We start from the raw sequence: 14,873 nt of genomic DNA, 5'->3' as shown, positions 1-14,873 counted from the left end.
AACAAGGCTTCTTAAACTTTTTTCCACTTGCGGCCTCTTTCCGTCTCCCCAACGCAATGTAGATCGTACTATATTAACCAAGGAAAAATTTCAAGGGAAAAGAACCAGTTGAAAGACCCAGGATGAAGCCAGTTTTCTGAGAAGGATTCCAAATATGAATACGTGTGTCTTTGGGAGCGAGTAGAGGAGAGTAGGTTTGCCTGGGAGACAGAGGAGACTTTGTGCATGGAGTTGGCTTTGACACTGCTCAGCCTGTTCACTCGCTCTCTGTTTTTCACTTCTGCCTGCACAGGAACATGCAGCGGCTTCTCATCCCCGCCATCCTTATAATTGCTTCTGCTCAACAGGTAAGTTCTTCCAGAAAGATTTCCTCTTCAGGACAAAAGTGCAAGTGAATTTGACTTCAGGGAACTGTGAATGGGTTTTCTCCCTATTTGATTTATTATATAACTTGCACGTTTGACACCGTTCTCTCACTTCAGGCTGCAACCAGGTCCTCAGAGATCGGCTTATCTTTTTGGTTTTCACTGACAGCCTCTGGGAAATCTTTATAAACTTTGCATCTGTAGAAATATGAATTATTTTCCACCCAAAGGTATAGGATAATATTCCTCCTAATAAGATTCTGCTTGTATTTTACAGCATAAGCTGATTGTCTTATTATTAACATTAAAGGAATATTTTTTGGTATTTATTTTAAAAACATGATCTACTCTGAATGATATCCCAAACAACAGAAAAATTAGATTTATATAACATTGCTTCAGATATCATTTAATACAGAAGGCTTTCAAATTAACTATTTTGCTCCACAACTCTCAACTAAAGAAAAATGTTACATTTTATTGCTGATTTATATCAGAAGTATTTGACTTAGTATACCTTGTCTTTAAAATATGGTTGCACAACACTACTATTTTTTACATTATCCATAATGGAATGGACTGAAAAAAACCATGAGTATTATATTTGTGAGAAGTAAACACAAGGGGGAAATAATATTTAGACTGTAAAGAAGTAGATTTAATATATTCATATTACAAACCTATGGCCTCTAGAAATTTAGTAGGAAACTGAACTATTATTTGGCTGCATATTTTTTGACATTACAACTTCTTGCTGCAAGTTTTAGAACAAAAATTATCTGTCTGGCATCATGTGATGGTTTTAAAACCATTTTTGGACCTTTAAAATTCATATCATACCTACATACTGTTGGTATGACTAAACTAGGGTACATTGTTGTATGTCACAGTGTAAAAATTTAAGTAATATAAATAAAATCATGAAATGCAATGTTAAAACACAATACAATATATTCTACGTGCAGGTGGTAATTCACAAACCACTCTAATGCAGTGGTTCTCAACCTGTGGGTCCCCAGGTGTTGTGGCCTACAACTCCCAGAATCCCAGCCAGTTTATCAAGCTGTTAGGATTTCTGGGAGTTGTAGGCCAAAACACTTGGGGACCCACAGGTTAAGAACCACTGCTCTAATGCATTTGCAATCAGACATTAGAGTTCAGTAGGCTTAGTTCCAGTATATACTCTTGGGACATAATATAACAATGCACTCCTGCAGGTGGAAAGGTCGAATCCAATAGACCTGGAAGGGGCAAAAACCCACTCATCATTGATGCCTGTATTCTAGGAAACCACCTAGAGGTCTTTTCAAGCTGTGCAGAGGACAGTGGCTAGAGAGAAGAAACCATGTGTTCCTTGTTGGTTTCACTTGTGACCATAAGTGCACTGTTGAATTAGGTCCAACAATGCAATCTGATATGCACCTCTAGCATGTGTTACTGAACTCTATGAGACTCTTTGTGGTTATATATGTGTAGGATTGCATTTTCAGTGTATAAATTAACACTAAGCAGGGAATTTGGATTATACCCTAAGACTCTTTCTGTTTGCTGAGTTATTGTACTTCTTGGGAGCTTAACATTTTACAATGAACAAGTTCTTCTAAAAGGATATACACAATGCAATATCTTGTTGGTGTTTTCTTTGATAGGAATATGTTTCTCAGCTTATTCTGCATTTTGGTTATTATGTTTTGTTATGTTGGATATCATTCTCATGTTTTATTTTTTTTCTTAAATGGAAGCTATTTTAGGTATCCCTTGGGAAGCAAAAGCTGATTATAAGAAATACACTAAATGAGAATAGCAAAGAGGTTCAATATTAGCAACTCTGGAATCTTTTCCAGCACAGCTAACAGATAATTTATTGAAAAGGGCAAAAGCAGTTTTCTCCTTGTGGAGATATCAGAAATTTAGCTTTTGGGAATTACAAATGGAAAAATCAAAACTTTTGGTGCTTGTAGCATATTTTCCTTGAAAGATTTGCACATCTTGTTTTATAGGAATACCAATTTGCTGAAACTGCAAACAGTTTTTAAATAAATCCTCTTCTGCCAGGATTTTAATTTTCCTTCCTCTCAGGAATATCTTTGAGGTTTGGGCTGAGATACTTCCAACTATATGCCTGGTTTTCAAATATTTGGTTTGTACATGGTATGCAGCTGGAAGTGAAAATGCACACACGCTGCTTTATGCCTCCAGATTAGTGCCTTCTGAGTAAGCTGCCCAAACCCCTCTGCTCTGGGCAATATACCCAAATAGTACGATTAAAATTTATGGAAATATGCTGCACCTGTGAATGTTTGCATGGGCAGAATAAGTCTCTGTATCATGGTTTCCTGCTAACTCCCACTGTAAGCTCCCTATAGAAGCTGAAGAAATGAGCTTCATTGCCAGCCTCGAAACAACACCGTCCTCCTGCATGGGAGGGCAGTTGTATTTAAGGACGACACACACACACACACACACACACACACACACACACACACACAGCAATATGGCTATGGCAGGACACATTACAGTCTATAAGGAAATCCACTTCAGTGAAAAGAAAAGAAAAGAGAAAAAGCATTGTTATTCGCTTGGGCTGATAGAGAATAACAAGGGCTATAATATTTATTTAAAAAATATTACGTCTTAATATTTCGCATAGGACTCTCCATCTCAGGGTCAAATAAAATGTTAAAGAGTATTTGTATTGCCTGCAATTAATTCATTTTGCCTACTGCGGTTGGATTTCCTCAGATGTATGTTTCTTAGCACTAATACTTGTAGAGTAAGCACATATCTTTCTTCAAATGACCAATTCCAAAGCATGCTAAATTAAAGATATACACTAAGAATAAGAATATAGTATAAGCCCTTGAAATAATACCTTTTCTAAATATATCATAGATCACTAATGTAAGATCAAACTAGATGTTAATGTTATACATCAGGAAATTGTATGTATTTACTAAAGTAGATATAAGGGTAGATTTTATGAGCTATGGGACTCCCAGTGAGTAGTGTTGTAAGTCATGGGTAGTGGGTTCATGGATGGGGGGTAGGAGTGGAAAGACTGGATAGAATATTGCAATGTATTAGTTTGGGGGAACAACAGCCCTATATTAGCTGTATTTGTTTATCTAAAGATTATTTTCCTTTTTATATTTTGTATCCCATTAAATTCAACCAATATAATTATTTTTTTAAAGTATGTATCCTAAGGTGGCCCCATGAATGGTCTTCCCTGTGTCAGGAAAAAACCCTGTATGGTTAGGCTCATAAAGTCATTTGATCACAGCCAAGTGAAATATTTTTTAAAAGCACATGAATCATCTGTAGTCCAATTCAAACTAAGCTTCTCTGCAGCAGTGTGAACAACATTAGCCAGTGCCAGGAAAGCTGAAACTGGTCCTGAGGTGGGGCACAGGCTTCTTAGGCTGGATCTACATTGCCCTGTGTCCCAGGATCTGATCCCAGATTATCTGCTTTGAACTGGGCTATATGAGTCTACACTGCCAGATAGCCTGGAATAAGCAGATAATCTGGGATCAGATCTTGGGACATCTTCTTGATGTTTTTTTCTGTTGGCTTAGTGATCTCCCTCTTGCCACCATAGTCTCTTGATTGGCTCAGCTGCACCAGACACTGTAAGGGAATAACTACTGATGTAGCAGACTCAATGGCGCATTGGGTTAAACCCCTGTGCTGGCAGAACTGAAGACCGACAGGTCGCAGGTTCGAATCTAGGGAGAGCGCGGATGAGCTCCCTCTATCAGCTCCAGCTCCTCATGCGGGGACATGAGAGAAGCCTCCCACAAGGATGGTAAAAAACATCAAAATATCTGGGTGTCTCCTGGGCAACGTCCTTGCAGACAACCAATTCTCTCACACCAGAAGTGACTTGCAGTTTCTCAAGTCTCTCCTGACATGACCAAAAAAGAAAAAAGAAAAGAAGAGCAGACTCAATGGCTGCTCCTGGGCCCACTCTGTATCTATTACTGTGTAATAAATAGCCTAAAAGACTAATAGGCAACCTGCTTATTAATATCCTGAGATTCCAAGACTTAAGAATGCTGATGCTCACTCTGCCTGTTTGGTCTCAAACTGGATGTTATCCAATCCTGTTTGGACCTACTGGTACTATAATTCATGTGTTGGAAGCCCAGGTGACCAGATATTGATAATAGGGACTCAAACAGATGCAGATTAGTTCACAAGCAGCAAAAGAACCCACAGTTCCCCAGTTTTATACCCCTGTTTTATACTGTTGCCATTGGATTTTTTTCAGCTCTCAGGTAAGTCCAAGTATGTGACAGCTTTCTTGCAGGGTTCCAAGCAACAGACAGCAGCAGGGAAAGCCTGAAGGAAAAGTCACAGTTAACCTCGAGGTTCATCAACGCAGAGAAGTATGCCAGTGGCCCTGCAGATGCCCACGTGCACCGACCTGTAGCCCGGGAGTAAGCCTGGTAAAAGATGGCTGTGGATGCTGCAAGATGTGTGCCAAGCAGCCAGGGCAGACCTGTAATGAAGCTGAAGTCTGTGATCCTCACAAAGGGCTATACTGTGACTACTCGGCAGATAAGCCCCGCTATGAAAGAGGGGTGTGTGCATGTAAGTACGACTTCCTCTTTGCATTTTTTAAAATAAAATGTGCAATGATAGTTTATGGCAGAAAGTTCCCAGTCTGTAACAACATTCGTTATTTCCTGCTCAAACTTGGATCTGTATCCAAAATGGAAGGTCTAAATCCAGATGAATCCATGGGAACTCAACATATCAACTCAACTTACTGACATGCATTATTTATTATGTGTCCCCTAATTAAGAATAACAACAATAACAGATGTTGTAGTTGTTGACAGGCAGTTTGAAGTTTGGAACTCAAATAGGATTATAACATAGTTAAAATCACTCCATTTTAAATATTTATACAAGGCCCATTTCTCCTAAAGAAGCCAGTTTCACTGTCTTGTCCAAATAAAAAAAAGTATTCATATGGGTGGAGAAAGAATTGGTCATACACTTTAGGAACCAATGTGGGCTGAATTATTTTAACATTTGTCCTTGATGGTGTTTCTCATTTCGCAGCCAGAAGTATATTTCTGGACTGAAATCTACAAACTTTTAGAGATTTTGGCTTCTAAAGAGAGATTTTGAGCAGTGCTTGGTGCTATTGTCTTGTGGCTACATCCATTCAATATACTTGTATAGAAGAAATAGAAGTAGGTTCAAAACAGAGCCTTGATGTTATGCAGACCCAGGCAGGAGATTCTGTATTATGTGTCATAAAAGGGCAGCAAATGGTTAGTTATTCAGTCAGTCAATTGGGGTTATATTTTTACTGTTAGAGGTGATTTTAAGGTTTTGTCTTAGATGTCAAAATAGGTTGACATTGTGTTCTGCACACTTTATTTTTGGGAGTACATGAAAACACCATTTTCTGATTTGTTTCAAGTAGCAAAATGCCTATCTGATCCAAGATACTAAGTAGTTTTAATTGTTAAATCTTTGTAATAGTCACAGCATTAAGGTAGTGGGAAATGGAAAATAAATACTCCTGAATGTGTTCTTCAATAAACGTACCAACTCATTTTGAATACTCTAAAATACCCAGATACTGCAAATATTTGTGATATTAGCAAGTGCCATCTAGGACATATCTAACTATATTATAGTTTAGAAACAAAAACCTAACTGGTATCTACCCAGGCTTAGTTATTTTTTTCTTTCCTGTTTTCAGATATGATTGCTGTAGGCTGTGAGATCAATGGTATGCACTATATTAATGGCCAAGCCTTCCAGCCAACTCCACTGTATAAGTGTTTATGTGTAAATGGTGCAATTGGGTGTACCCCTGTATTCATCACAAAGTCAGCATCTAATGAATGCGCCACACCAAAGCACAGAAAGAAAACTGGACATTCGCACTTCAAATGTGTTTCAGGACAACAAAAGCAGCAGCAATCAACAGGTTACAGACTAATGCCTGGTGAGCAAGACTAGATTTGCATTACATATTATTCATAATTTGACTACTTCTTTTTTAAGAAGTCCTTGTTATGTGAGTTAGAATGATTACCATTTTCCAACTATCCATGAATAATATAAATGTCTAGTACTTGGCCATGAATTTAATTTAGTATGAACAAATTCTAACTTAAGGAGGCCAAACATTTCCCCATAAATTAAGTTGTTTCATAGAAAAATAGTATGCATATTGTATCTATTTAAAGTGCATCTCAAGCTTGAGTGAATATATGCTCCTTTTTATTGTAAATGTGGCACCTGGATAAACTGTTTCAAAAGTATGTGTTAAAATCACAGAAACAGGCCTGCTACATTTTTTGCCCAATAATAATAATAATAATAATAATAATAATAATAATATAATAGTTTTATTTCTTTCATGCCTCACCTCACAGCTGGAGGCGGGTTACAGTATTACTAAAACATAAACAAACACAAACACATAATCATTTTAATACTTACTTTACTTCTTACTTACTTAGGCGATCCCTCGTTGGACGAGTAAGATGGTCTTCCATCATGGGTTTCCTTGTGGGTCCGCATGTGGCTGTGGAGCCCTATTCTTGCTCTGCATCTTCTTCCGCAGTGAGGGCATTGGTTTCCAGGTGGAAGGCGGTCCCGGTCGGGGTTGGCTTGACGCGCCTTCCTCCTGGCACGTTTCTCTCTTTCACCCTCCACTCGTGCCTCCTCGAATTCTGCAGCACTGCTGGTCACAGCTGACCTCCAGCTGGAGCGCTCAAGGGCCAGGGCCTCCCAGTTCTCAGTGTCTATGCCAGAGTTTTTAAGGTTGGCTTTGAGCCCATCTTTAAATCTCTTTTCCTGTCCACCAACATTCCGTTTTCCGTTCTTGAGTTCGGAGTAGAGCAACTGCTTTGGGAGACGGTGGTCAGGCATCCGGACAACGTGGCCGGTCCAGCGGAGTTGATGTTGGAGGACCATTGCTTCAATGCTGGTGGTCTTTGCTTCCTCCAGCACGCTGACGTTTGTCCGCTTGTCTTCTCAGGAGATTTGCAGGATTTTCCGGAGGCAGCGCTGATGGAATCGTTCCAGGAGCTGCATGTGACGTCTGTAGACAGTCCACGTCTCACAGGCATATAGCAGGGTTGGGAGGACAATAGCTTTATAGACAAGCACCTTGGTCTCCCTACGGATGTCCCGGTCCTCAAACACTCTCTGCTTCATTCTGGAAAATGCTGCACTGGCAGAGCCCAGGCGGTGTTGTATTTCGGCGTTGATGTTGACTTTGGTGGAGAGGTGGCTGCCAAGGTAGCGGAAATGGTCGACATTTTCTAATGTTACGCCATTAAGCTGTATCTCTGGCATTGGAGAGGGGGCGGCTGGTGACTGCTGGAACAGCACTTTGGTTTTCTCGATGTTCAGTGACAGGCCAAGCTTTGTGTATGCTTCTGCAAAGGTGTTGAGAGTGGCTTGTAGATCTTTTTCTGTATGCGCACAGACGACATTGTCATCAGCATACTGGAGTTCTATAACAGATGTTGTTGTGACCTTGGTTTTGGCTTTCAGTCTGCTGAGGTTAAATAGCTTGCCGTCTGTCCGATAGATGATTTCCACTCCGGTGGGAAGCTTCCCATCAACAAGGTGTAGTATCATGGCGATGAAGATGGAGAATAAAGTTGGGGCAATAACACATCCCTGTTTGACACATTTTAATACACGCCATAAAATATACATATTAAAACATACCTCAATAAAATACTTATCGAATACACATAACAAAAACAAGGCATATAGTGGAGTTTAAAATTCACCATTAAAACTGTCTGGGTAGGCTTGCCAGAAGAGATAGGTCGTCACCTGTATCTTAAATTCCGACAGCTGATCCAGCTGTTGGAGCTCTGCTGGCAGGTCATTCCACAGTTGTGGAGTGGCCAATGAAAAGGTCCTCTGGGTGGTGGTTGCCAATAGGATTTTGCTTTGTTGGAGTAACTGTCCCGCAGAGAACATAAGTGTGCAGGGAGGATTGTACAAGAGAAGGCAATAGTATTGGTAACTGGACCCAAACTATGTAGGGCTTTAAAAGTCAAAACCAACATCTTGTACTTTGCCCGGAAACTAATTGGCAGCCAATGGAGTGACTTTAGGATTGGTGTAATATGCTCACTTCTAGATGTTCCTATAACTAGTCTGGCTGCTGTATTTTGAACCAGCTGGAGTTTCCGAACTTGGTACAAAGGTAGCTCCAGAAGTCTAACCTTGAGGTTACCACTACCATCTTCAGGTCCTCCAAATCTAGGAAGAGGTGCAGCTGGCAGATAAACTGAAGCTGATAGTAAGCACTCCTGTTGCATCTGCCTGGGCTGACATTTGGAGAGACAGATCCACGAGCACTTCTAAGCTGCGAACAAGGTCTTTCGCAGGGAGTGTAACCCCATCCAGGACTGGTTGACACACCTCCACTCCCAGATTAGGACCACTGATGGCAAGCATCTGTTTTGTCTGGATTCAATTTGTTTTTCCTCATCCATCTCATTACCTCCTCCAGGCATTCATTCAGAGGAGACATGCTATCCTGAGCTGGAGCTGGTTTTGAAGGCATGGAGTGTCATCAGCATACTGATAACACCCTGCCCCATTCCTATGAATGATCTCTCCCAGCGGTTTTTACCTGTGGCTACATCTTTACACCTTATGCTTTCCCATTTCAAGGACAACTACTTGGGGCTTTTCACCACAATCTTTCTCTTCAATAATGTATCATCATATCCCCCCCCCCTTTGTTCACGAGTGGTGTTCCGTCCCCTGAGCTAACTGCTCCTGGGACTGCTCCTGTCCTTTACCCTTGGGAAGAACAGAATTTGAAACTCACAACAAACCGCAATGAGTCGCCGTACAGGCTGAGATATTAGCGGTATATAAGCGTACCAAATAAATAAATAAATAAAACAAAAAGTTTATCAGTAAACAAAAAGTAATTTAATTGTATTGAAGATCCTCCCAGGGTCTGACTAAGGGCCCTTTCACACAGCCCTGTATCCCAGAATATCAAGGCAGAAAATCACACATTATCTGAGTGTGGATTCAGATAACCCAATTCAAAGCAGATATTGTGAGATTTTTTGACTTGATATTCTAGGATATAAGGCTGCTTGGAAGGACCCTTGGTTCCTTGATGCTTCAAGCTTGCTTCTCCAAGTCTTCAACTTATTTCTTCAATGTTCAGCTTCTTAAACTTTGACAAAGCGCCCTTCCGCACAGCTGTATAACCCAGAATACCAAGGCAGAAAATCCCATAATATCTGCTTTGAATTCGGTTATCTGACTCCACACTGACATATATTCCAGTTCAAAGCAAATAATGTGGGATTTTATTCAACTGTGTGGAAAGCCTTAGACTTCTTAAACTGAGTCTCCTCAACTTTAGAGTGGAAGGTTTGCAGCCTCTAGGCTCCTAGGCACCTTTAGACTAACTAACTGGCTGCAAAGGACTTGTTGGAGAGAACTGCAATCTCTGTGACAAAAAGCTAGACAGAAACCAAATACTTCATTAAGTGTTAATAAATGTGATTCTTCTCAATTTTCTCATGTATCGACATGTAAAACATGCTTTATATCACAGGGAGTTTACAGAGTAAGTTCCTCTTCTTTCCTGAGATGTAAGCATTCATAGTTAATGTCCAATTGGAAATGATGGATGTACATTTCTAACAAATGGCAGGTAGATAGTGAGGTCCACCATCTCATTAGAGTTTGACACAAGTCAGATTGCTATTTGTTGAAACACATATTTGTATACTGCAAAGTCATATTTAAGTCACACTGATTTTAAGATATCTATATCTATATCTATCTATATATTCATATTAGAAATGAAATGAGCTAGCATGGTGTACAGTTACACACTCATACATTGAATGACCACTGGGCTACCTTTGGAAGTCACACACACTCACTTTAGAAGGTAATACAAATCTTTTAATAATACCTTTTTCCTAAGATTGGGTCTCCATAAGTGGGAGCTGACTTGAAAGCATGTAATAGGGAAAAATGGTTTTCTCAGAACTCTACCTGGTTGTAATAAAATGAGATTCCATGTCACTCCTTCCAGCTTTATATATTTATAATCTTTCAGTGTTTTCAGTTACCTTGAAGACACTGATAGAAGGGCATTCACCAAGCTTCTGATTCCAAGCAGAATGTCTTATTTAATAATGGAAGATTTCAGAAATAAATGATACAATTGGAGACAGGACAAAGCAATCACTAATAGAATCATAGAGTTGGGAGAGACCTTGTGGGCCATCCAATCCAACCCTCTACCAAGAAGCAGGTGCATTCAAGGCACCTCGACAGATGGCCATCCAGGCTCTGTTTAAAAGCCTCCAAAGAAGGAGTCTCCACCACACTCCGGGACAGAGAGTTCAACTGCTGGACAGCTCTTACAGTTAGGAAGTTCTTCCTAATGTTCAGCTGGAATTTCCTTTCCTGTAGTTTGAAGCCATTGCTCCACATCCTAATCTCCAGGGCAGCAGAAAACAAGCCTGCTCCCTCCTCCCTATGACTTCCCCTCATATTTATACATGGCCATCAAGTCTCCTCTCAACCTTCTCTTCTTCAGGCTAAACATACCCTGCTCTTCATAGGGCTTGTTCTCTAGACCCTTGATCATTTTAGTCGCCCTCTTCTGGACACATTCCAGCCTGTCAACATCTTCCTTAAATTGCGGTGCCCAGAATGGGACGCAGATGTGGCCTGACGAAGGCAGAACAGCATTAAGTAGCAACAGAGCAAAACTCGAGTAAGGGCAGGTTAAACATAAAGTTTTATGATAGCCTTATTTAGATGAAAATGCTCAGAACTTACATAATGATCTATGCAGCTTGTTATTGATACTTACTTAATGCATGATTTGCATGGTGTTACAATTAATTGTTTAAATTATCTTGCCCAATACCAAGCTTTATTTTAATATTTTTCTACCTCTCCTGCTTCCTTCGTGCACTGTTCTAGTTATCAGTGCAATAAATATAAACATATATTTATATATACAAATAACCTTGCTTTATTTATTTCAGATCTGTGCCAGTTTTTAAAATTTGCTTCCTGCACTGAGATTTTAAAGCTGCTGCTTACTGCCCAGGTACCCTTATATTTCTGCTCTGTCCTCTAAACTGTGCATATTTCAAATCTGACCAGAGTTTGCTATATGGAGATTTACAAGGCAGGCTTAATACACAGTATTAGTACTCAGAATGTTTTGGAAATGGAATATGGAAACATAATCTTCAACTTCAATCCTTTTTAAAAATCAGAAAAAAATCAGCACATGTGCAGGGCTAGAGGTCTCTCATCCATTTTTTACATTAGCTGTACAAGACAGGATATTATATAGGAATTATCTGGGAAATATATATATATTCTGCAGCAACCTTTAGACTAATAGGTATAAAAACAGTGTAAGCTATGAAACATGCCAGTCTTCTGAGGTGTCAAATGCCTGTAAATATATATGGAACTGGAGATGGCACAAATCCAATGAATAGTTCTGTAAACCTCTGCTTCAGTGTTCTAACCAGTACAAAACAACGTATTTGTTTATTTTGTCTACTATCTTGTTTTGGCTGACTTAATAATGAGCACACAGTAGTTTTGGTATATTTGGACAGTTCAACATGTGATATATTTCTATTTCCTAGCTTTCAGAAGCATACCACTTGTTTTGAAGAAGAAATGCCTAGTACAAGCAACTCCATGGACACCTTGTTCTCGAACCTGTGGGATAGGTATATCTGATCGAGTGACCAATGAAAACCGTAAATGTGAAATGAGGAAAGAGAAGAGACTGTGCTACATTCAACCATGCCGAGCAAATTTTTCAACAACTGTAAAGGTAAATTGTAGTGTAGAAAGCCATATTCTCTTTTGGCACATAATACAAATTTACAGAACAGTTGATTTTAAAAGAACTGAGTATATGCCATGTTACAGAGGGTGGAGTGGAATATTGCTATGCAGTTATGGAAGCCTGGGTGTATTATTTATCCTGCCTTTTTAGGACTAGGAAAGCAGTAATAAGAGCTCATCCCTTAGACAGGTGTGGGTCTTTTCTGAAAGCATTCATGTATGGCATGAAAACAGTAACTAACCAATTTTATTTTCCAATTGTGCATTTCTTCTCTGCACAACTGGAAAATGAGAAGAGATTGTTTCAGTGGCTATCTATAGGAGCCCCCGGTGGCACAGTGGGTTAAACCCCTGTGCCAGTAGGACTGAAGACTGACAGGTCGCAGGTTTGAATCCGGGGAGAGGTGGATGAGCTCCATCAACTCCAGCTCTTCATGCGGGTACATGAGAGAAGCCTCCCACAAGGATGATAAAACATCAAATCTTCTGGGTGTCCCCTGGGCAACGTCCTTGCAGACAGCCAATTCTCTCACACCAGAAGCAACTTGCAGTTTCTCAAGTCGCTCCTGACATGACAAAAAAAAAAAAGTGGCTATCTATGATTTCTAAATCAAATGGCTAGATTCCCTAAATGACTTGTCCATTCTGAGCACCAGAAAATCTAGTGACATAGGCAAAGTGCTGAGATGAATTTTAGGCATCATGGATGTATTCCCATCTTGATGACGTCACAAGACTTTGGCTAATGGCAGGAAACCCAGTTGCCGGACAGCTAAATGTGTAGGCTAAATTGCTATTGGATATAAGGGAGCCCCCAGTGGCGCAGCGGGTTAAACAACTGAGCTGCTAAACTTGTAGACCAAGATGTTGCAAGTTCGAATCCAAGGAGCGGCGGGAGCTCCTGTTATTACCCCCTGCTTCTGCCAACCTAGCAGTTCGAAAACATGCAAATGTGAGTAGATCAATAGGTACCACTCCAGCGGGAAGTTAACGGCGCTCCATATAGTCATGCTGGCCACATAACCTTGGAGGTGTCTATGGACAAAGCTGGCTCTTCGGCTTAGAAATGGAGATAGGCACCAACCCCCCCCCCCCCGAGTCAGACATGAGTGGACTTAATGTCAGGGGAAAACCTTTACAAGGCTGAAATTTTATCTTATATTTGATGTAACAGCAACTAAAGCTGGACCTGAATGCTGCTACAATTTATATATATATAATACAGTATGACCCCTGTACAGGACCAGTATCCTGTTTCATTTACCTATGTCTGACAAACTATATCATCTCTCTAGGCATTTTCTCCAGTATGGCTCTATGGAAGGCTTGCACAACCTATGGCCCTCCAGGTATTTTGGACTTCAGCTCCCAGAATTCCTGATCATTGGACAGGTTGAGTAGGACTTCTGGGAGTTGGGAGTCCCAAACACTTGGAGAGCCATAGATTGTACAAGCCTGGTCTATGGTATTCCTAGGCCAGAAGTCCTTCATTACAATAGGGCTTGCTTTTATCCCATTTCACATATTCACAGAAATCCAGAAATGTATTCCTCACGGATATCAGGGGTTATATTGTATAATAAATATCATTTAGAAGATAACTTGACCACTTTTTCTATTTTAAGATTCCTAAAGGAAAAACATGTCAGCCTACATTTCAGCTCCCCAAAGCAGAGAAACTAGCCTTTTCTGGATGCACAAGCAGACAAAGGTACAAGCCAATCTTTTGTGGAATTTGCCTGGACAAGAGATGCTGTATACCCAACAAGTCTATAATGATTACAGTACAATTTGACTGCTCCAAGGAAGGCACCTTTAAATGGAAGATGATGTGGATTACATCTTGCGTTTGTCAGAAGACATGCCATGACCCAAAAGATATGTTTTCTGAACTCAAACTTTTGTAGATAATATGAATTGCAGTATGTGAGGAAAAGTGGTCAAATGTCAATATGAACAACCAATGAATATATTGATTTTTCAATCAAAACATTTTTGCCCCTTTCAAAATGTACATTATTGTAAAAAGAAGTGGAATGCACTATATATTCTAGTTAAACAACTACAGGGCATTTTCTAGATTTCAAAAGGCAGTTGTATCTATCAGTGCTTCATATACATTCAAGATCAGTGATATAATTGTAGAATATTTTGCATAATTGAAGCTGTGAATCCCATTTGTGAGAAAAGTGAGATATAAATCAAAGAAATAAATGTTTTTCTCATCAGTTAAAAGAACAAAACAAAGCAGTTGTGTAATTTTCTTACATTTTTTCTTATTGCTCTGATGAGAATTTCCTGTGCAATCTGCTTTAAAGAGTTTAGTAGGTAATGAACTGGATCAAAATGTGTGTAGTGGATAAATCCAATGAGCTAGTTGCTTATGCAGATCAATGGGATGTGGCAGGATTTGTATGTTTCTCTTCTCTTTTGCAACTTCTTATTCACCAAAATCATTTCCAGAGAATGAATCCTTTCTAGTTAGAATCATGTTGTCTCCCTCAATATTTCTAGATGTGAGTTCTGCATGCAAACAGAAGTCATGGTGTAAGTGAAATCTCAGTGCAATTCAAATCAAATTTAATAGCACAATATATTTGAGCTTCAGTATGTTCTGAGGATAGAGTAATGGCT

The 14,873-nt window shown here is 39.7% G+C and overlaps 1 protein-coding gene across 2 annotated transcripts; it reads left to right on the top strand.

Moving 5' to 3' along the window:
• Positions 1 to 215: 215 nt before the first annotated feature.
• On the top strand, positions 216 to 14,321 carry CCN6 (cellular communication network factor 6). 2 transcript variants are annotated; one of them, XM_060753190.2, is made up of 5 exons: positions 216 to 347; positions 4,667 to 4,961; positions 6,091 to 6,339; positions 12,032 to 12,225; positions 13,865 to 14,321. In XM_060753190.2, exons 1-5 carry the CDS (start codon positions 297 to 299, stop codon positions 14,144 to 14,146), a joined length of 1,071 nt encoding a protein of 356 aa, XP_060609173.2. In that variant the 5' UTR covers positions 216 to 296; the 3' UTR covers positions 14,147 to 14,321. The 2 variants fall into 2 exon arrangements, with proteins under 2 accessions (XP_060609173.2, XP_060609172.2); XM_060753189.2 differs by lacking the exon at positions 13,865 to 14,321 and adding an exon at positions 11,411 to 11,475 and having other exon boundaries at positions 12,032 to 12,108.
• Positions 14,322 to 14,873: the final 552 nt, after the last annotated feature.

Source organism: Anolis sagrei, chromosome 1 (genome assembly GCF_037176765.1).
Source record: "Anolis sagrei isolate rAnoSag1 chromosome 1, rAnoSag1.mat, whole genome shotgun sequence".
Classification (NCBI taxonomy): domain Eukaryota; kingdom Metazoa; phylum Chordata; class Lepidosauria; order Squamata; family Dactyloidae; genus Anolis; species Anolis sagrei.
Note: the sequence above shows the minus strand (reverse complement) of the source record. Positions and strands in the feature narration are given on the sequence as shown.